This window comes from Nyctibius grandis, chromosome 4 (genome assembly GCF_013368605.1).
Source record: "Nyctibius grandis isolate bNycGra1 chromosome 4, bNycGra1.pri, whole genome shotgun sequence".
In the NCBI taxonomy this organism is placed as follows: domain Eukaryota; kingdom Metazoa; phylum Chordata; class Aves; order Nyctibiiformes; family Nyctibiidae; genus Nyctibius; species Nyctibius grandis.
In genome coordinates, this window is record NC_090661.1 from 103,904,184 (window position 1) to 103,926,442 (window position 22,259).

The window sequence follows — 22,259 nt, forward strand, 5'->3', positions numbered from 1 at the left end:
CCGGCCCCGTGAGGGCTGCCCTCACCAGGCCCGGACATGGCGGCCGCCTCCCGGCCGGGCCCGGGCCGCCGCGGCGCCTGCGCGGGCGGGCGGCGCATGCGCTGGAGGCGCGGCCGCTGTGGCGCATGCGCGGGCTCGCCCCACGTGACCCGGCGCGTCTCCTCCTTCCGGCGGCGGCGGCCCGGCTATGGCGGCGGGGGAGGTGGCGGCGGCGGGCTCGGCTGAGCAGTTCCAGCAGCTGCTGCAGCAGAAGGACGGGTGAGGCGGGGTAGCGGCGGGGGGGACGGGGGGCGGCCTGCTGGGCGCTGAGTGCTCGGGGCCTGCCGCCGGAGAGACCCCGCTCCCCGCGGCCGGGGGCGGCCTGATGGACGCAGCGGGTCCCGGAGCGCCAGGCCCGAGGGAAAAGGGCGCTCTGGGGTTTGCCCCGCTCTCCCCCAAACCGTGGCTCCGCGGTCGCTTCGCGCGTTTGGCCCGAGCTTCGAGGGAAAGGCCGAGGGAGGCAGGCCCGGTGCTGCCTCAGAGCTGGGTAAAACCTTCGTGGGGAAATAAAAAACCCAAAGGCGTGGACTGGAGAAGGACTTGGGGTTTGCTTCTTGGTAGACGGTTTATAAGCACCCGTTCCTCCTGGAACACAGGAGGTTCCGCATAAATATGAGGAAAAACTTCTTTACGGTGAGGGTGACTGAACACTGGCCCAGGTTGCCCAGAGAGGGTGTGGAGTCTCCTTCTCTGGAGACATTCAAAACCCGCCTGGACGCGTTCCTGTGTGATATGATCCAGGTAATCCTGCTCCGGCAGGGGGATTGGACTGGATGATCTTTCGAGGTCCCTTCCAATCCCTGACATTCTGTGATTCTGTTTCCTCGGGTGCAGCTCACGGGTCCCTGGGAGAGCTCAGGCAGGAGGGCTGCTGCGGCTGCCAGCCCTGCTGTGCGGGACGGGGGTCTACATGGGCAGACTGGCAGGGAAATGATGCAAACCAGGGAATTTTTGTTGTTCCTGAGCCATAAAGTGTCAACAAAACAAGCAAGTTAATTACTGTACAACGTTTTCATTGAAAACAGCACCATTAGGTTGTTTATTGCGAAACAATGCGAAACTAAACCCTTAATCTCTCATGCAACAGGGCTGGTTTCTCACTAATCTGGTTTTATCCTCTAATAAGGTCTCTCTTTCCATTGATACCTCTCAGCATGGACCACTGGTTCTCTGTCGCCCCTGGCAGTGGCTCTTGGTCTGATATTAGGAGTTGTGAGCACTGATCTTTGGGCAAAAACTGTGCACATACTTTGCTTTGGTAGGAAAAGGACACAGTAACTACTGCAGCTGAAGGTGAACAGGTACTCGGGTGCTTTACTGCAGAAAGACAGGTTTGGTTATGAGCTTTTCTTGTTTGAAAGGTGTGGTAACTGTGTTGTTATATCTTTTAATGCATTAGCTGAGTGTGTATTTAACTAGGGCTTGTAAGGCACGTTAAAATAAGATGCTGTGTCAGAAAGGTTTCCACCTCATTTAACTGTTGCGTTAGCAACTGTCCTCTAGATGAATAAGGAGAGAAAACTGATTAACTGAGTGATTTCAAAAGGAGGGTGAAACTACCAGCATCACCTTCTTAAAGGCAACATAAGGAAGCATTGATAAGTGTTGGTTATGGGAAGAAGGAACTAGATTCTTCGAAACTTGCTGCATGACTTCCAGTTGTCCTTTCTGGAACTGTTCTTCAACTGAATTGTTGTGTGGGGACATCCCAGAGGAAAGTCTCTCCCTTTCTCTCAGGTACACACACACTTTGAAATGAAAATGGCTTCAGGAGCTAATACAAAGTTCTGAAGTTATTTTCAAGAAACCCCCCGTAATTCTCTCATTCCCTTTGTCCACAGAACATGAGTCAGTTTTCTCTTTAGTGGACTTGATTATTTTATGCATTGATTTTTTTTGCTCTAAGATGAGTTGATAGTACTCCTAACTCTCTTCCTCTGCTTAATTTAAAAATATTTGGCTTTGTTTTTTGTTGCTGCTAAGAAACCAAACAAACCTGAACTCAGAGCATAACAAATCCCCCAAACTATAGTTATTTTTTTCTAACAATCTCCCTGTTTCTGGAACTCTAAAAATATACATTGTCTGACTTAAGGTACCTTCTATATTTAGATGATCAAGTGAATTTGAAAATTAATGGTGTAAAAAAAGTAGTTTTAAACATTCATTTAATGAAGTGAGGAAGGAGAAAGTTTCTTCAAGGAAGTGTTTTTCTCTTGAAAGATAAAGCTTAGGACAAAAATTGTGCTGAATTTTTAAGTCTAGGCCTAATGCTATTTTACTACTTTTTTTTTTCTCAAATGGACATCCTGATTTTTCCAAACTAATAAATTACCACTAATTGGCTGCAAGGACCAGCATTTTATGTTGACACTTAATTTCATAGGAGGTCTTGCTTCAGATAATTAATTTTTCTGACATCAACAATACTTGTCCTGCTGATTTTTCTTCTGCTGCTAAAGTTTTAAAAAAAGTTATATTGAAGTTAATTTTATTTTTTGGGCCCACAGCTTTTCCTCCAAAATGCAAAATGGTACAGGAAGAGAAACTTCAGGACTTGTCATAAGCTTTTTGTTACATTTTTGTAGCTTTTTTGTGTTTACAGTTTTTGTAGCTTTTTTGTGTTTACAGTTTTTGTAGCTTTTTTTGTGTTTACAGTTTTTGTGTACCTTTTTACACTTTTTGGTAGCACTTTCTTTTGTTTCTTTTATAGATAATAATTTTATCAATAATAATAGAATTTTTAGAAATATCTTGGTTGAATTTAAGAAACGCTTTGTTTAGATTTTCAAGTTCCAAGTGCTCAGACACCAAGAGGGCAGTCTGACTGCAAAATTAGACTTGTTCTGTGAATGAATTGGTCAAAAAACCGTCCTCCCCCAACCCCTTGGTGCAAATTAATTTAAAGTATATTCCTTCTGAAGATAAAAATAAAGTGCGTTGCAGCTGGTAAGGGAAGAATAGGCTCTGGTGGAATGAGGATTAAATAACCATGGGATTATTCCTCCTCTGCTTGTCATGAGCTGATTGCTGTGATCAGATGTGTCCCGCTATGCACGCTAAATTAAATTGAGCACTTGTGAAATACTTGTTGGTAGCAGGGGAAGAGTGTCCATTCCTCTGTTAATGAAAGTGCATCAAGTTATTTATTAGTGCTTTGCCATGACGTGTAGCCACTAATTACTCTTATGTTCTCTGTTCTTTCTTCCACTATTTGTTTTTAGCCAGTGGAAGTATTCTCTTGTCCTACTTGTAGTCTAACAGATGTAAAAATTATTATTTTAAACATACAGAAGTTGTGCAGTTGCAATGGCAGCTTGACAACTTCCTTCTCTGTAATTGTAAAAGCTGTAGTAGATCTAAGTAGATTAGACTGTTTTGTCATAAAACTTGATTTTTAAAAAGTATTTTTGTTCATCCTTGATGTGTTTTGAACAACTTCTCTGAGCTCTTAACGGTGTCAGTAATATTATGTTAAGAATGGTATTAGAGGAGGTCTCAAAAGTGGTGTTTCAAGTGAAGGGTGTGATGAACAAGTGCGGGAAAACCCATCCTGGAGCAAAGCTCTTGATAATTCTCTGCATCAGAGCTTGCTCTGTCTTCTGAAATACTGAACTGCTGCTTTTTTCATGTTGAAATTTGCTGTCTGTTGTGACTGGGTGTTCTCATACATATAAATGACTTTCCCTGTCTCCCAACTAATTATTTTCATCTCATTATTTTGTGGCAAAAAATGTTGGTTGCAGAATGGGATCAGGACTTCCAGGTACTTGTCCCAGTTGGCTCCAAAGTCGTAATTAACGTGTGTCTGTAGTTGTACAGCGTTGTAGTTAAGGTTTTACTCTGAGCAGTGAGATGTGGTCTCGGGTTTCTCAAGGAGTCCATATTAAATCCCATTTATAAATAGAGAGTAAATCATTGAGCCTTTACTGGGGTTTAAAAGCTAATGTCAATTAATTGTGAGCAGTGAAATCACTTCAAAGAAGCGTACAGCTATGGTTTGCCTTTGGGATCGTTGCTGTTGGTGACTTTATTAAACTTTATTAAACTTTAATTAAGTTTATGAATTTTAAATTTCTGTGTCTGAATTGAGTTTGGTGCTGTGGTCAGATAACACATTCGTTCCAATACGAATGTCATGCTGCCTTATACTGATGTTCCATTATTTAGTGATAAAAGACACTAAGTAGCTTCTACGCTGTGGTGGTGTTGGTTGCTGTATCTCTAAGTAGATTAAAAGCAGCACATTATATGTCTTTTATTCTTTGTCCACTATTATCTACTGGTTTTGGCTTCAGCAAACCTGGAAAACAGAATAGAAAATTAGATGTAAATATCTTGTCACTGTTGTCATCAAAGTGTGTTTGTTTAAGCTCATGAGGGCTACCTGGTGGCACCCAGCTTGATGGGATTTCTGGTCACACGTGTGACTTTGCATCTTTAAATGCTGTGTATAATCAGTACCAAACAGTGAAGGAAACCTTGTTAAATCTGGAAGAGGAATAAGAAGTTGAAGCTAAAAAAAAGCAGAAAAATAGCATTTCAGCATAAGAATACTGTGTTTTTAGAGAAGTCCCAGTAGGCTTGAAAAAATGACTACCTTATTGCCTAGATAAGTAGTAAAGAGGCAATAGTGGCACTGGGAGGAGAAAAGCAATGGTGCAGCCCCTGGCATGAAGCTGCTGAGCTCTGGAGCTCCCAGAGCTGCTGAAGATGGAAAGCTTGGCCAGGGGAGGTTCAGGTTGGCCATTAGGAAGCATTTCTTCTCAGCAAGGGTCATTAGCCATTGGAAGGGGCTGCCCAGGGAGGTGGTGGAGTCCACATCTCTGGAGGGGTTTAAGAAAAGCCTGGACATGGCACTTAGTGCCCTGGTCTAGTTGCCATGGTGGTGTGGGTGGTGGAGTTTTTTTTATGTTTGTTTTTTCTTTGTGTTTTTTTTTGGCATGGCATATCAAACTTATATTGCATGATTCTTTCTTAAAAATAAATGCTGTTACTCTCTTTTTTTCTTCACAGGTCCCTTGTAGTTGTCCACTTTTGGGCACCATGGGCTCCTCAGTGCGCTCAAATGAATGAGGTGATGGTGGCACTAGCAAAGGAACACATCCAGGTTACATTTGTGAAGGTAAGACGGGCAGCTGAGCTTGTTTTAAACAGAGGAGAGCAATTACTACAAATATGAGTAAAATATTACAAAATGTGGGTGAAGTTGGCTTCGAAGTTCCCCTATGGCTTCACGTTTAAGGATGTGAGTTGAACCATGTGCAAGAGATGCATCAAAAATCTGTGGGATGAAAATTTTAGGTTCATCTTTCCAAACTTGATATCACAAGCTTAAATAACACCTTCGTTTTATCATGCTGTTTAAAGAAAAAAAAAAAAAAGATCAGTCTACTAAGATACAATGAAAGATTTTTTTTCACTGGCTGCTCCACCTAACAGATAGGATTTTAAATATCTCTACCTGCAGTGTCTCAGTCCTTCAGTTCTGCAGACAGCCATATTTTTAAAGCATGATTTTTATCCCTGCATTTGAGATTAATTTGGCATCACTGTTCTTGTCAAGTGTGCTGGAGATTTCGTTTGTTCCCATGCTGTTATTGGTTAGCTAAATAGATCTCAGAGCTTGGAGATTTTCCTGTCTGATACTAAAGATGAGCAGTAATCTTCGTGGAGTTTAAAGGGAGATAAATGTAAGTCGGTGGAACGTTGTCGCTCTGAGCTGACAGTTGTGTGGTGCTGGATGGTATAAACACAAATGAGATGCTGTATTTTTGTGAGCTTATTTGCACATCCTGGTAAGAGAACCCGTGTGGAGGGAAAAATGAATGCACTTCATCAACATGCCTTCGTTTTAAAACAACTTTCTCATGTTAATGAGACACTTCTGTGATGATGAGGGCAGGGAGTAATGGAGCAGCCAGCTGTGTGTGAGTATTTTAAATTGATTTCTTATAGCCGTTAGGTTTTGTGGGTTTTTTAAATGATTCCTCTCTCAGTTGGTGTTTCTCTCTGTAAAACAGAAGGACAGAACTATTTTAATGGTAGTAATTTATTACTTAGAGCTTCAAAAGACTAATTTGCAACATTTTGAAAATTCAAAATGCTTAAATTGACATAGAGTTGCTACAGCTTTTAGGAGGCCCAAGAAAGTTTGAAAACTCAGTTTCCTTATAAATAAATGATATATTAATAATAATAACTCTTACTATTCAGCTGTAATTTATTTTTTAATAACAGGGTTCCGAAGTGATCAAGTGTTGTGGAACTAAGATAATGGCACTCAGTAATAATGAAACAAACTTCAAAACTGTCAGTAAATCTTGAAGTCTTTCTAGGTGCAGTTTCTCACTTTAGTTGTTTCATAGCCTAACTCTGAGGTCCTTGGCTTGGTTCGTATAAAAGTGTGTCTGTATCCAGCAATAGTTAGAAACAGTGTTTGGAAAGTTGTACCACTAAGAGCAAGTTACTGAACTATGAAATTAAATCTGTTCTGTCTGTGTGAACCTCACCGGAGTGGAACATAAATGTCCAAGTAGGAAATTTTACTAGAAAAGAAAATTAATATTATAGGTAGAAGTAATTTAATCGTTTGCCACCTGAAAGAGAAGAGATAATTGGAATCTATTTACAGCTTTCAAGTCATAGCTTTGGTTTCTCAGTTGCTCCTGTTGGAGCATTGATTTGCAGAAATAGAGGTGAAGCCTGGACTCTGTTTTGACTTATTCTGCTGGATTGTGTCTGTTTAGTGAGTTCATTAAGAGTCTATATAGTGGGAGCAAATCGAAACATGCTGTAATACTAAAATATTCAGAACTTTGCTACATTTTGGTTAATAGTGAAAACAATCACAATATTTTCTACGATACCTAAAGGCCTGGCAGGAGCATACTGTTAATTAGCTCTCCTGATGCTTGTTCATTCACTGTGTGGTTTATGGAATAAGAATTTGAAAGGCTTTTTCTTCTCTATGCTGGATTGCAGGTTTCTGTTTCAAACATTTAGATCTATTACCACTTTTTTAACCATTAACTCTGCAGTTGGTACAGAGCTAGTGTCTTAACCTTGTACTAGATCACTCAAGCTTTTAACCTATGCACAGAAAATTGCAAATTTGAGTTAATTGAAAGATATATTTGCTTGGAAAATTACATTATATAATTTCAAGGTATATATTTGAATGCTGAATAAAATTAGAACCAATAATCTCAACAAGCTTGCCACTCAATAAGCCTTGCAGGAGTTAAAAATAAAATTTCGTAGACATCAATAGCTTATTGAAGAAACCCTCTTTTTTTTTTCCCCTCATAATTTGCAGAAGGCTGCAAATGTCAGTCATGATGTACTGCCCCTTGAAATTAGTCAATAGAGCAAACAGCAAGAATTGCTGTGGGCAGAAAATAAGCACTGTAATCATGACATAACTGGGGTCAGTGATTTATGGATTTCAATATAGTAGTAGCTGCATATGGTTGAAAATTTACTAGGTCACTAGTGCACCAAAAATTTTATTCGCAGCCTCGGGGCATCTTTTGAAATGTGCAACAAAATAAAACCCTCTGAACCTCTTTTGACACTGTGTAGGCTCAGCGGATGACACGCCAGCCCAGTGAGTCTCATTTAAATGCAAATGTGTCACAAACTTCTGCATCAAATCCTTTTTAAATGTATAAAATGCCTAGAAGAACATTCTAGACAGGATTGACATCCACAGTCAAACTTTAAAGAAGATTATGAAAATAGTCTTTTTCTCGTTTTTGTTTTGTTGTTTTAGCTGGAAGCTGAAGCTGTGCCTGAAGTATCTGAAAAATATGGAATTAGTTCTGTTCCAACGTTCTTATTCTTTAAGGTAAGAGAGATTGGATTCCATGTGGACTCTTAATATATGTATACTTTTTTAGTACCACTACCAGAAGAGCAGAACCTTAAGAACTTTCTCAGTGAAGAAACACTTAGATATATCTAAGTCTATCCTAAAAAAGTAGATGGAAGTGGGTCTTACACTTTATATGTGATATTTCAGACCTTCCTTAATTGCTTTGGGGTTCTTACATGGTTTTTATTTTGGTTGTTGTACCTTGTATTGGGTCAAAAAATTTTTAGTAGTGTTTCCTCGTCTAGCTATGTTTCTACAACATGACAAAACCCCAAGTAAATAATCTTTTGTTAGAAACAAGTCTGTTTGGGTCGTGTTTGCCTGTGATAAAAAAATTCAAAATATTTTCTTTAATAACTTCTTCTAATAGCAGATTTGCTGGCCAACAGAATGCTGTGAGTCTTGGAACTACAGACTGGCTCAAAGATCAATACAGTAATCCACCCTGCGTCGGAAAATCTATACTTTGTAGGGTGGTTTTACTATTTTTTTATTACAGTACAGATTCTGAATTTAATCCTTTAACATAAGCCTGTGTTTTGGTTTCCTTAGAATTCTCAGAAAGTTGACAGATTAGATGGTGCACATGCCCCCGAGCTGACCAAAAAAGTGCAGCGCCACGCAGCCAGCAGCTCTGTTTCTGCTGGCTCCAACGACAGCACAAAAGAGGATCTGAATGTGCGTCTGAAGAAGCTCATCAACGCTGCCCCTTGCATGCTGTTCATGAAAGGGTCTCCAAGAGAACCTCGCTGCGGTAAGGATTTTTGACGTTCGTGTTCAGTGTGACAGCACTTGCTGTGGGCTAGTTGGAGGGCGACCAAGCTGGGGAAGGGTCTGGAGGGTCTGACCTCCGAGGAACGGCTGAGGGAGCTGGGGGCGTTTAGGCTGGAGAAGAGGAGGCTCAGAGGTGACCTTAGTGCAGTCTACAACTACCTGAAGGGAGGTTGTAGTGAAGTGGGAGTCGGCCTCTTCTCCCAGACAACCAGCGATAGGACAAGAGGACACAGCCTCAAGCTTGGCCAGGGGAGGTTCAGGTTGGACATTAGGAAGCATTTCTTCTCAGCAAGGGTCATTAGCCATTGGAAGGGGCTGCCCAGGGAGGTGGTGGAGTCACCATCTCTGGAGGGGTTTAAGCAAAGCCTGGACATGGCACTTAGTGCCCTGGTCTAGTTGCCATGGTGGTGTCAGGGCAATGGTTGGACTCGATGATCCCTGAGGTCTCTTCCAACCTGGTTGATTCTGTGATTCTGTCAGATATACTCAGTTTTGGGGAGATACATCCCAACAGCGTCTTGTACACCTAGAAACATTGATGGAAGTATTTTCATATTGCCCATATGCAGCTGTGGAATTGCTGTTAGTTATATTTTGGAAATGGAATCGCAGAGGTTAGGGGCTTGAAGTGTTGTTCTGTATGGAAAGCACATGAACAAATGTTAAAACTCCAAATTTTTCAGTGCTGTGAAGCTGCCATCCTTCTACTCACTCAGTCTCAAGAAGTCACGTTGCAGAACTGATTTTGTAGAGCCTTCTGTGGTGAGCTGCAGGAGGTAAACTGGAGAGTAACACTGATGTAGGATGGAGGTAGCTTGACCAGGCAGCACTCTTGGCAACTCCTGTGTGTTTATGGCTCCCTCTTGTTTCAGTGCAGCTCTGGGGGCATCGTTTTGGCAGTTAACACCACAACACTTTCTGGGTTGTCTCCTTTGAGTGTAACCCTAGCCTGCCTGCCTTGAAGTTTATCTTCAATTGTCCACCTGCTTCTAACCCACCAGTCTTTTTCTACTGACATCTCAGAGAAGTGAACATTAGCTGCCAGTTTCTATGCTGTTTTTTCATATACATTTGTTTCCCAAGGCTCATATTCCATCTTGAAAAAACAAGGACCAAAAAGGAGTGTAGAAAAATAACCATTCCTCATCTCCAGAGCTTCACTTGAGATGGGGAGACTGAAAATGTCTTATTCAAGGGATGGTGGCAATAAGATACAAAATTCTAAAACTGAGAGGAGGGAGAGGCAGTGGGGAAAAAAGTTTCATTGACTTTCACCTCCTTTCTCTCCGCAAATTGGTCTAGAAATCAAATGTTGCAACTCCTACTGTCTCTGCAGGAGATGACTAAGATTGGATTACTTTGCTAAGCAAATGCATATCCTGTGTGGCAGAACATATCAACTACATTGCTGGGCCAAAGAGATGAAGGAATTATGAAACATAACAGGAGAATAAGAAAAAGGGTTAGCAATAGCTAACTCCTTACAGCCAAGCTCCTGAAGAAAGGCCTGTGGCATATCTTTACAGAACCAATAAAGAGATAACTGCTCAGAAAGTTAAATTGTCATGCAAAACCTCAGTTATTTTTGTCTAAAACCAAATGAAAATACCTGTTTTGTCAGTCTGTGTGCAGGCTTGAAAGTTTCCTCATAAATGTTTCTCTATCATGGCAGAGATGTGTGTGAACTAAATGTTTAAAACACTTTGAGGAGGGAAATGAGGACTCGTGGAACTATTCTTTTTGACCCCCTCTGGTCACTTACACTTACTTAAGTGTGCTTTCAGCTTCTTTTAAAATATTTGTGCCATTTTACAATCTGCTTTTTCAGGTTCTGTAAAAGGGTTTTAGAAATACGAGGGGCAGTGCAAGACCCTGTATGTACTGAGGCTTCCCATACTGTATTGGGCTTGTACTCTACTATCTTCACACCCTTTTTTTCCCCTGCTTCTTTCACCCTTCCTAATTTCAAGGCTGCTGCTTCATTCCAATGCATTAATAAGTTCCAGAATCACTTCAGTAGAAGCAGTTTCAGAAACACCACTGGATTTCAGAACCTTCACGTTCATTGTGCTGTAGCTCGGGATTCTAGCGGGTTGTGCACAGGCACTTGCTCCTATGAAGAGCTGATGAAGTTCCATCTATTTATCTATAGATAATTCTGTATTTGTGTTATGTAACAATAGAGTTATAGAATAGTAGGAGTTCCTCAGAGCACTGCTCTATTACATACAGGTACTACAGGACGTATCAGTGGATGTACTTCATGAGCCTACTTCAGAATAAGCCAAAATTTCTACAAAATTATATAAATAAAATATAAAATTCCTATAATGATATGTAACTTTCACACATCTATAAGACACAATACATATTGTATTGTGCACAAACTACATTTTTTAAAAAAAAAAAAGAGGCTTAAGAGTATAACACAGGTTCATTTGCATGCCTTAATATGATAAAGTAGATATTTCTTCAAGCTTTCAGTTCTTGCATTTGATCCCTGGTACCCCACGAAAAGTGCACAGAGGATACTCACCTAAACAGATGTACGTATTAAAATTGGAGGTATTAAAATGTAATGCAACAGCTGACTTCATCTGAACTTACAGCTCTTAATTTTGCAGTTAAATACCGTGCCTGCTTTGGACTGCTGTGATAGTTTCTGGCAGTAGTTGGGAGATGCTTGTAAGTTGGGTCCATTAAACAAAGTCTTTTTCAAGGTGAAGGTAATTTAACATTTTGCCAAAGATGATATGTATCTGTTATAGCAGTAGCAATAAAATAGAATTAAATAAAAGGAGCCATGCTTGTTTAAAGGTGAAGATGTTTTTGAATTGTATCTATTTTGATGTTTTTATTGGTGTAGAATCTGGAGTGGCATTTGTGATCATCTAGCTAAATGCTTAAAACATTTTGGTAGCAGTTTAATTATTCCTTGTAATGCATTTATGGCATTTCTTCAGAAATTCAACCTAAATCTTTTGTTATGAAGGTAAAACTGTTCTGGCACTTTGTCCCTAAGTGTAACACTTCCAAACTGCTACTATAACCCTTCAAAATGGAACACAACCAATCAGTCTTTCTAGTTTGCATGTAATTGCCTACAGCTAAAATAAAGCTGCTTTTTTTTGCCAGTTCCTTACAGTAGAAATGAGTTAATATATCGGCGATGGAATAACCATAAGCAATCAGCCTTTAGCTGTTTACTAATGAACTCCCAGATGTATGAAAAATTTCAGAATCTGTGTTTTACTTCGGGCTGTACATGAACTTAACACTTCAGCTGTAGATGCCGTACGTATAAGTAGTGCTACTTCATATCTCAATAAATTGCAAATCATGAAAACGGCAGAAAGCTGTAGTAAAAATCCATATTTCAAAAACTAATAGGTGGTCTTGCAAGCTGAAACCAAAGGTTATTCTTCTGTGGCACTTTGATTCTTTTTCCCATTTAAAGCTGCTTTATTTTTTTACTCCTTTATTAAAGCCTTTAAGCATTGACTCTCCTTTTTTTTTTTTTTTAACTTTAATATTTGTGTAGAGGTTTTCATTTGTCTGCACAGCATTTGTTGGAATTCTTTGAGGGAATTGGGAGGATTGCGAGGGCATTTGAATCCAAACCAGATTGAGTTGGCAAAGATGTAAAACATGTATTATTGTCACATTGATTTATGGACAAATTCTCCTGGATCCTTTTTGCAAACCATATGATAGTGTTGTCTAGGAGGCTTCTACCTTATTGGTGACCTTAGTGCAGTCTACAACTACGTGAAGGGAGGTTGTAGTGAAGTGGGAGTCGGCCTCTTCTCCCAGGTAACTAGTGATAGGACAAGAGGACACAGCCTCAAGCTTCACCAGGGGAGGTTCAGGTTGGACATGAGGAAGCATTTCTTCTCAGCAAGGGTCATTAGCCATTGGAAGGGGCTGCCCAGGGAGGTGGTGGAGTCCCCATCTCTGGAGGGGTTTAAGAAAAGCCTGGCCATGGCACTTAGTGCCCTGGTCTAGTTGCCGTGGTGGTGTCAGGGCAATGGTTGGACTTGATGATCCCAGAGGTTGCTTCCAACCTGGTTGATTCTGTGATTTCATCATCAGTCCTAAAGATCAAGTCATTGGCTTCCTTGTGCTGTACAGTACACAGACCTCTTCTCATCTGCTTTCTTACGGAGTAAATGTCTGCAGTACGCTGTGAACCATCCAGCTGGTGTCTTCTCTGGAGGGGGCTTGTGCTTCTGTGTCAGTGGGGGTGTTAAGTGGATGAAGATGACTTTGAACATCAACCCAAGGTTTCCTTTCAGGTTACCCCATAAAGGATGGACTTGTTGACATAAAGGGCACAGCCTAGGTGTGGGTGTGGTGTGTATACGTGTGGTTTTTGTTTATTAAAGTGATTTTGAAGAGTTGCTGTAGAGACTTATCGTTTTAAAAACCAATTTTTTTTATTTAAAAAAGAAATCAATTTAATATTTTACTTCAATGAGAATGGTGAACTTAAAATAGAGTAGGAGTATTGTTTGAAAGTGAAATTTTGTGGGGGTTTCCCTCTCGTGTAAGAAGATTTAGGTGATTATAGACTGTAAATTCTAGAATATTAACATTTTTATACATATAACTTTTTACAGATAATGTGATTTCTTAGGAAAAAAATGCATAGCTACAGAAGGGAGAGACTTAAACCCTGGATGTTTACATCATAATATTCAGTGCTTAATATCCTAGTTTTGTCAGAGTAGGACATAATGAAGATCTGTCATAAAGGAAAACAAACCATGGTCTGAAAGTGTCACAAGGGTAGTAAAATAATTGTAAGTATTCATGTGAACATAGAGTTTAGAAAAATAAAAAGGAATCCACCTTTTACCATGAAGTATATTGATAAATATATATTGATAGAGCAAAGAATAACACACTGGAGGTGTTCTGAACTTACTATCTAGAATAACTGCCTTTTTTTAAATGAATAAGTTTTAGTACAGACATGGGAACACTGTTTAAAAAATTATATGTAATTCCTCTTTTTGTGTTTGCAGGTTTCAGCAGACAAATGGTGGAGATACTGAACAAACATGGCATTTCATTTAGCAGTTTTGATATTTTTTCTGATGAAGAAGTTCGTCAGGGGCTGAAAACATATTCTAATTGGCCAACGTATCCGCAGTTGTATGTGGCTGGAGAGCTTATAGGTGGACTTGATATTGTCAAGGTTAGAAACTGAGAAATTCTTAATCTTGTTAATCTTAGTTGTCACAAACGTGCTTTTCTTGCTTTTTACATCTCATTTTTCTTCTTGATCTCCCTAGGAACTGGAGGCATCTGGAGAACTGGACACAGTCTGTCCCAAGGCACAGAAGTTGGAGGAGAGGTGTGATGTGTTATGTCATTATTTTAAGGGTGTCTATTTTTGAGATTTCCTGTATGTTCATTTATAAAGAAAAGAATTCCTGTTCTTTTCTGTATCAGAAGTGCATCAAGATTTAATTACAGAACTCCTCCAGTTGTTTAATATGTTTAAGCACCACTTAATATAAAGCTACACTGTTATACATGTATTAAGCTATACAGCTCCCATAGGCTTTACTCATTATATTTGTAGTTTGTTAATTTTTAATTATAGCAGGAATATATAGATTCCTTCTTGTCTCTATTTGAAGAATTTATTCTTTAAAGATAACTGAGACAGTACTCTTTTAAACATCAGGAGCTTTTATTTGGCATAGACTTTGTGGTGTCACTGGAGAGAATATCTCAGCCATCTCCTCATTTTTCTTGATTATTCACGTCCTTCAGTTCCTGTTTTCTCTCACCTTGGCAACATGCATACACGCTGCAGCAGTAGGGAGTGTGTTGCTTCCTGAATCAGATGTGATACCTAGAAACCACTTTGTCCTCCTTTAACCTTCCCATTCGAAGATTCGCTCTTGTTTGGAATTCTGACGTGCCTCAGGCAGCCAAGCTCCACATATCTGACAAGTCACTCTGAGAAGTTACTAGTAGATGTGACTCTTTTTTTCTTTTTCTAGTTTTTATGTGAATATTGCCATTAAGACATGCAAAAGAGGGCTGGTTTACCAGGAAGGTGGCCTGTTCCTTGGAGGCAAAATATGTTAGCGTAGATTCCCTCTTGCTGTCTGAGGATGGTAAGAGCAGGTTTTACAGTGCTCTAGATGTGACTGGTTCTGCTTCTTTTGCCTTCTCGGCACAGTGGAGAAATAATTTAATGCAAGCCATTTTGATATGGTGATAAAGTATACTTATTTCACAGTTGTGTAATTATTAATTCTTTTTTAATTTGTTCTATGGCTGAGGTTTACCTTTTGTTACTCTAGTGGGGTAACTGTCGATTGTTTCCCCAAGGCCACAAAAAACAATCACTACCTTTTGCAGTTTGAGATGAAATTATAGGTAAAGATGAGATTATCTCAGTATGGCCTTTTGAAAGCTTATTTTAGGAAGCTTTCTTTAGTCCTTTCCTTCCTTTTGTGAACTTGCATAAGCTGCAACTTCAAAAAAACATGTAGATATTCAATGCTTTGCTTTATCTTTTTGGGGAAAGAAGGTAATGTGAGTTCTCCTCTGCTTACCCAATGTGTTTTAATAGATTAAAACTGTTGGTGTAGCTAAATGTCTCCCTCAAGGAGCACCAGCAGCATCTTTTGAGCAGGTGTGTGAAGCTTTTATCAGTTGTGTCCAGTTTTGATGAAGGCAAACTGGCTAAAAATTCACCAGGCAAGTCACAGGTAGCTTCTTGATGCCTAGTTTGGTCTTCACCTTTTAGTAGGTAGTTGTTTCTTGGGTTAACACATGACATTTAGCTGAGGTTTGTGTTCTGGTGACAACTAGAAGGTCTTTTTCCATGACACAGATGAGTTTTCCTTTGTAGCTAACCTCACACTTAATGTCTGAGCACCTGATGTCTTTCAAACTGCATTCACTCTGTCAGTTGTTCATAAGAAAAACCCTATGAGGTAGTTACTCAGACATGTTAAGACTTGATAAAATGAAGGAATATCAGTAGTAGAATCTATTTAATGCTAAATTATGTTCCTTTACTCAGTGTTTGATCTTTTCCCATCAATTAACTGCGTCTTTTTCACTTGTAAATACCCTTGAAGCGGACTTTGGAAATCAGCTTTGGTTTCACAAAGCAGATCTGGCAGCTGGGGAACCAGCTCAGATTACTGCAGCTCACCCTTGCTGTAGCTGTTAATTTTGCTGTTGCTTTTTAACCTTTTACTCTGCAAAAGACATTCTCTCATGGAGAATAAAGAATGCTAAGTGTTATAGTCAGCATGTGAAAAAGCAGAACGATGTTTCTCCTTAAACTTACTGCTGTTGGATGCTTAGAAGTAAATCTAGAAAAGTGTTGCTCTAAAAACAACAGGATGGTTCAGATTTGTTCACTAGAGTTACTGTAAGCAATTTAAATTAATAGTTGCTTATAATAATGCTTTAAATGCATTTGGTAATGCTGCAAGTTGATATCTTTCCATCTTTTGCATTTGTTTTCCTGTTGAAACAAAGCTTGGAATAATAACCAAGCTGTTTGTCTGTCTTCTGTAGGCTTAAAAACTTGATAAACAAAGCTCCTGTGATGCTTTTTATGAAGGGAAGCAAACAGGTAAGATTAAACGTTGCAGAATGGATTATATTTAAACCATTTTTTTTAAACAGTGACAGTCACCTTCTTTTCCTTGCTTAGTGTAAATTAATGGTGCTGGGAATTAGGTATTTGTCTTTTTATTTGGTGCTTCTGTAAGCCATATAGTCCCCATTTTTCTATGATTCTATGATTTTACCTGATGGAAATATATTGCTAAAATGCTGATAGCTGTGTTGGAGTAAAATCAGGGAATCTGATGCCCTGCAGTGATGTCTGTCAGTAGATGTACAGTTCAGGAATGAACGGAAGAGCTGTGCATGTCCTTTTGGTCGTAGTTATTGATTGGCTTTGCAGATAGTGGGTTTTATTCTGATGTTCTGAGTGCTTGCCCCCATGTCTGTCCTACTTGAGGCGTACGCTTTGACTGGTGCCCAAAACTTTATCTTTGGACGAATGTTTCTTGAAAATTCCCTAGATGGATAGGGTGTCCTGTGCTTTTTAACTTCTCTTTGTTATGCTTTCACAACTGCTTTTAAAAAACGCTGCTGGATGTTTTTAAGGCAAAAATATAATGCCACATACCATAAATGATCCACTCTTTTTCTCACATGCATGGAAAGGTCCGTGCCTGCTGTCTTTAAGCTGCACTTAATTATCTTGCTCACTGAAATAGTGACTGAAGACAGACAAGTGCCGGCAATTAGGATTAAAATAATGAGTGACTGTAAAGCAAAAGGTCAGGCTGTTGCTTTGTGTTGCATACTCATAGTAACCAGGGGATAAATTGTTCCCTTTCCAACAGCAAAGCACTGCAGTTCTTCCTGTCAAAATTACGTGAAGGGCAGCTAGCTCAGGCCTTTCATAAACAATAATTGTAGTTAGTGACTGCATGGTGTGAGTCCTTGATAGGGTATTTTTTTGAAGGGATACAGAGGTAGGGGACTGAGCTCCTTCACGTGACTTGTCTTTCCATTTCTTTTTCTCATGTGTTCCCTGAGCCTTCTCTGTGTGTTAACAACAGATACTTTTAAGAGTGTAGTAAGTTGTTTTACGAAGCCATTTTGTAGCCACTGGAACCCTGTGGGTTGTGCTGGCTCACTGAAGCAGTGGTGATGAGCTGGTTGGGCTTAGGTCTTCTGGACAGATGCACTTCGGTCTCCTTTAAAACCTGTGTCTTGCCTGAAGAAAGCAAGAGTTTGGGCAAGTTGCTTGACATGGTTTGATTTTGCTTGAGCTGCTGATGGAGTGAAATCACCAATAAGAATAGTCTGGATTAAATATTCAATGTCTAAAGAATGATGGGTGTTCTGTGTCCTCATACTGTCAATATGAAGGGTTTGCAGTAGATGCAAGTTTTCAAGGTAGTCTTGCCAAACCTGGAAACCAGAATCACCTTGTATCATTTTGCACCCCAGCTGAGGAAAGTGTTTAATATTCTCAGTGTTTGCATTTATTTCAGCAGAGTATGTAAAGAAAGAGACATTCAGTACTGTTTAAATCTCAAAGAATATAAAGAAGAATGAAAAAGGATTAGCGGTATTGCTCATCCAGTAAGGTCATCCCTAGCAATAAGTTGGTAATAGCTTTAGTGTAGCTTGAGGACACGGAATTTTGTGGATTAAATATAGCAGATGTATGTTTTAACATATGTGTGTTTTGCATTCTAGGTGGCAAGATGTGGATTCAGCAGGCAAATTATAGAAATCATAAATAGTACTGGGTACGTAAGTGGTATTTTTTAATTTCAGTTCTGGTTTAAAAACTACATTTTATAAATAAAGAATTTGGAAAATATTAGTGGAAGACTTCCCCAAATGTAGTTTTCTTTGTTTAAGAGTATTTTAAAGTATCTTTGTGTAAAAGCCTGCAGTGTAAATCACTACTACACCCATTTGACACCAAGTCAAGTGTGGTGTGTCAGATATTATGCTGCTTTAGCGCTACTACGTAGTGATTGTCTTGCTCGGGTTGAGTTTATTGCAAGAGTGAATTTTTTCTTTTTTTGGTGTGATTGTTGACATGAAATAAATCCTTCCACTCTGATAAGCAGCTGCTTCTTAGAGAGATCCCTCTTGATCTGTTACCTTAATCTGGAGCCTCTCATGTTCTCTAGCTTAGTTTCCCTCTTCAAAGCAGTTCTTTCTGTCGTGAGAGAGATCAGTATCCTCTTCCTCTGAGTAAACTCCTCTTTCATTTGTGCTGCTAGTTAGAGGTTAAGCAGTTGCCTTGATTACTAGATGTTAGAATGGGCTTTTTGAGAGAATAGATAACTATATAAAACTCAGAAAGAGGTGGCAGTTACTCAAGTCATAGTTCCTTGTCACTGGCCCTAGTCCACGTGCAGAAATCTGCATGCGTGGTGGTTATTGAAGAGTGCCACTTCTTGGGGTACTAGGGATTGCGTGCCAGAACTCCTACATGAATCAATGAGAAATCCCATTTACAGGCATTTTATTGTTGTGTTTTTACCCAAGTAGTATATGAAGATGGTGAAGTAGCTGCAGCTGGTTGATTCCTTAATAAAAACCTGCAGAGTATGTGTGTGTGTCTTTTTGTTTTTCTTTTTAAGTTAATAGTAAGACATTGACTTTTTACCTCTTATTACCTGTTAATTCTGAGGGATTTGGAAGCTGGCTTGTAAAACTACCCATTCTGAATTTTTGAGGGTCTTACATTGCAAAACTCCACAGCAGATTATTTTGTGGTTTTTTTTTTTTCTAGGGTTGATTACGAGACATTTGACATACTGGAAGATGAAGAGGTAATTAAGTTTTTCCATCATTGAGGATTTCATAGTTACTTTTGCTAAAGTTTACGTTTACATTTAAGATTATTTTTCCTAGGTGCGGCAAGGATTAAAATCCTACTCAAACTGGCCAACGTATCCTCAGCTATATGTGAAAGGTGAACTTGTTGGAGGGCTGGACATTGTTAAGGTAGGAATGGGAGAATCTTCTCTGAGAGGTAAATTGACCATAAAGCTGTAGCAATGTTTTCTGCCCGTGACATACAGCAATTCCTGTGTGGGGGCCCTGGATCTTGGAACCGAATGACTTGGTTGCTTTGACTGTGACTTCTCTTAGCTCCACATACAGTCGACAGGAGCTCTCAATCTCTGGCACTCTCACATGCCAAGGTTTAGCAGTGAAATGGATTTCCTTGACAGCATCAGTTGCTGCTACTGTAAAGACCATTTTTACCCCCTGGGTGCATTTTTACAGGTTTCTCTTCCCAGTTTTACTTCTGACATTGCTTTTCTCAAATAAGGTGAGCGAGACATTTTTTTCCTAGCAAACAGGCTCATTCCTGGAAGAAAGTGAGGTTTATTGTCGTTGTTTGAACAGACCCTGCAGCAACAAAAATAGATCTGCATCTGTTACTGTGCTGTTTGATTTTTGTAACAGAGCAGGCACACGAAACCCCAAATACTCTTGAGCCAATTCTTGTCTGAATGTTTTATAGCCAATTCCTCAGACGTTGTAACTCCTGGGAAGATGCAATCAATAAGTCTCATTTAGTTCTAAAAATACTGGTATTACTCAAATTATATAGATTAATTTTATTTATTTAACAAGTGCATGGGTTATTTCAGTGATCAGTAAGTGTAGTCTTGGGCATTGCAGAGATGCTGCAAAATACTTCTCTCCCTGGTATTTCAATATATCTGTTTGCATTGTTGAACTGTATTCAGTTCACCCTGAATAACTTGTAGGGGTAGATGAATGTTGTCAGTATTTTAAAATGCATTCCATGATATAGCATAATGTGGAATAAAACTGAGACAGTTCTTTCTCTTGAGGTGTGGGAAAAGAATATATACTCCCCAACACATTGTTTTAAAACCATTTCCTGGTGTTACCTATCTCTTTATTAAGTTAGCAGCCTTATAATTTGAATTTAAATCATGGAGATAAGATGGGCAAGCACCTCTTGTTTAGAACCCTTACAAATCTCATGCTGTCTTGTTTGTTTTAACGTGTGGTAGTAACAGAATCTCTCAGTGGATGGGCATTTTTTTGTTTTGTGGGAGGTATTTTGGATGTTGTAAAGTTTTGTGCATTCCTTCCATGGCCAGGGCATTGATTTCCTTATCCCTGACCTGTCCCAGTCCAAACCCTGTTAGCATGATCACAAAATGTACATGGAGAATAACTGCTGTATTCTCTATTTCTTTACAGGAACTGAAGGAAAGTGGTGAATTGTTGCCTATTCTGAAGGGAGAAAATTAATGGAGAAAGGACATCAATGGGAACTGAAATACTTTGAACAATTATTCATTTATAGTTTACATCGGAGCAATATACAGCTTAGCCCTGTGGAACTGATCAGGAGTAAATAAAGACAGTTTGTGTACTCTGTGTATTTCACAAGACCGTGCTACGTGTGAAAATGTGTTTCCACTGAAGATACAAAAATGTCAAGATCTTCACATTCAATTAAAATATAATGCTAAAGAACTTGGGGTTTGTTATTACACTCTCTGTGTGTTCATTGCATCTCGATGTTTAAGAATTAAGGACACCACTATCCATTGCTGTACTATATAGGACTAGATTGCATCTTTTTTTTGGGCACAGCTCTCATTAGGAGAATATTAATGAGTACACCTCTGTGGTACGGAGCATAATAATTTTCTGTCCCTGTTAATGATTGTGTTCATGTCTAGTGAGCGAGAAAAATACTATTGAAGCCTTAATCCAGTGCACCATGAGGAAGTTGTTATTAATGAGTTTCAGCTGTATACTATGCATCTTCATTATCTAAGTAGGTGCAGTAATTGTTAATTTTGGATGTTCAACCTATTTTTAACATAGCTTTTTGGACATATTTAAATTACAGTCGAAATGAGCCAATAAACACAGTGATTAGGCCAGTCTTTTGGTGTATTATCAGTGCTCCTTCAGTTAGATGGAAAGGTTTTACTTTCTGGGGTGTGACTTTGGCAATTTAAATCATTGTGTTAATATAAGAATCCTTCCTGTCTATATTCAGAGGATTTAATTTGTTTTTAATCCTTCTTTCAATACGTGTATTCCTCTTCAAGAGAAACATTTTTTGCTTTCAGGTCTTTTGAGTTCTTAGCATCTGTGCTGAGACTGACGAGGCTTTCATTTGAGAAGGTGTGTTTGTGTCTGTGAAATACTGAAATATTTCTGGGTGATTACATACAGACTGCTATGTGACAGCAATATCGGCTGCTGCTGACTTCTAGCTGTGAAATACTGGTTTAAACTGGTTTGAGTGCATTGGTGACACAGTGAAGAGGACAAGGACACCGTATTAGAGAGGTCTAGAACCTGGAGAGGAGCCAGATCTGTTCATGAAACCCAGCAACTGAAGCACTGGGGAGCAGAAAAGTGCCTGAACCTCACCAGTGATACCTCTCTGCCCAAAATGTATTGCTGAAAGCCTTTTCCTTGCTGATTTTTGTGTTGGTTGTTCTTGCAGAGAAACACCAGTGTCTGCTCCAGGTTCATGGCCAGAAACTGCTCTGAGGAGTTGCTTCCTTGTTAAGGAGGGGTCAGGGCTGACCGTGTGCTCTTCAAAATGTGCCTGGAAGAAGAGATGCCTGAGTGAGGCGGTGCCAAGTTTTGGGCAGCAGCTGAGAAGTGAGGTTTTGGAAGAAAGTTTGGTCTCAATATAATCTGAGTATACTGGAACCTGCAGCAGGACTGTTACTGGGCTTAGTCCCAAACTGGTAAAGGTTGAGTCCCAAACTGGTAAAGGTTGAGTCCCAAACTGGTAAAGGTTGAGTCCCAAACTGGTAAAGGTTGACTGCAGAGCAGAAGGTGCTTACATGTGTTACAGAATTCTTAAAGTGATATTTAATTCAACCCAAGTATCAATTTTTTAGGCATGATTCTAGTAATTACTATAAAATAGTATGTGTTATAACTTTAAAACCAATTTTAATCACTATAAAAAGTTTTGTCCCTCTCATGTAAACAAGCCTTAATTAATCTCTCAAAGTGA

The 22,259-nt window shown here is 39.5% G+C and overlaps 1 protein-coding gene across 1 annotated transcript; it reads left to right on the plus strand.

Moving 5' to 3' along the window:
• The first annotated feature begins 150 nt into the window (after positions 1–150).
• GLRX3 (glutaredoxin 3) lies at positions 151–20,743 on the plus strand. The gene is made up of 11 exons (XM_068398853.1): positions 151–258; positions 5,056–5,164; positions 7,814–7,888; positions 8,468–8,669; positions 13,717–13,889; positions 13,987–14,048; positions 16,247–16,304; positions 17,954–18,006; positions 19,008–19,047; positions 19,130–19,222; positions 20,465–20,743. The coding sequence occupies exons 1-11, from the start codon at positions 188–190 to the stop codon at positions 20,513–20,515; spliced, it is 987 nt and encodes a 328-aa protein (XP_068254954.1). The 5' UTR covers positions 151–187; the 3' UTR covers positions 20,516–20,743.
• Positions 20,744–22,259: the final 1,516 nt, after the last annotated feature.

Coding starts and splice junctions, on each gene's coding strand:
- GLRX3 (XM_068398853.1), top strand. CDS start 188: ATGGCGGCGGGGGAGGTGGCGGCGGCGGGCTCGGCTGAGCAGTTCCAG. Junction 5,165..7,813: donor TCCAGGTTACATTTGTGAAG/GTAAGACGGGCA, acceptor TTGTTGTTTTAG/CTGGAAGCTGAAGCTGTGCC. Junction 18,007..19,007: donor GAAATCATAAATAGTACTGG/GTACGTAAGTGG, acceptor TTTTTTTTCTAG/GGTTGATTACGAGACATTTG.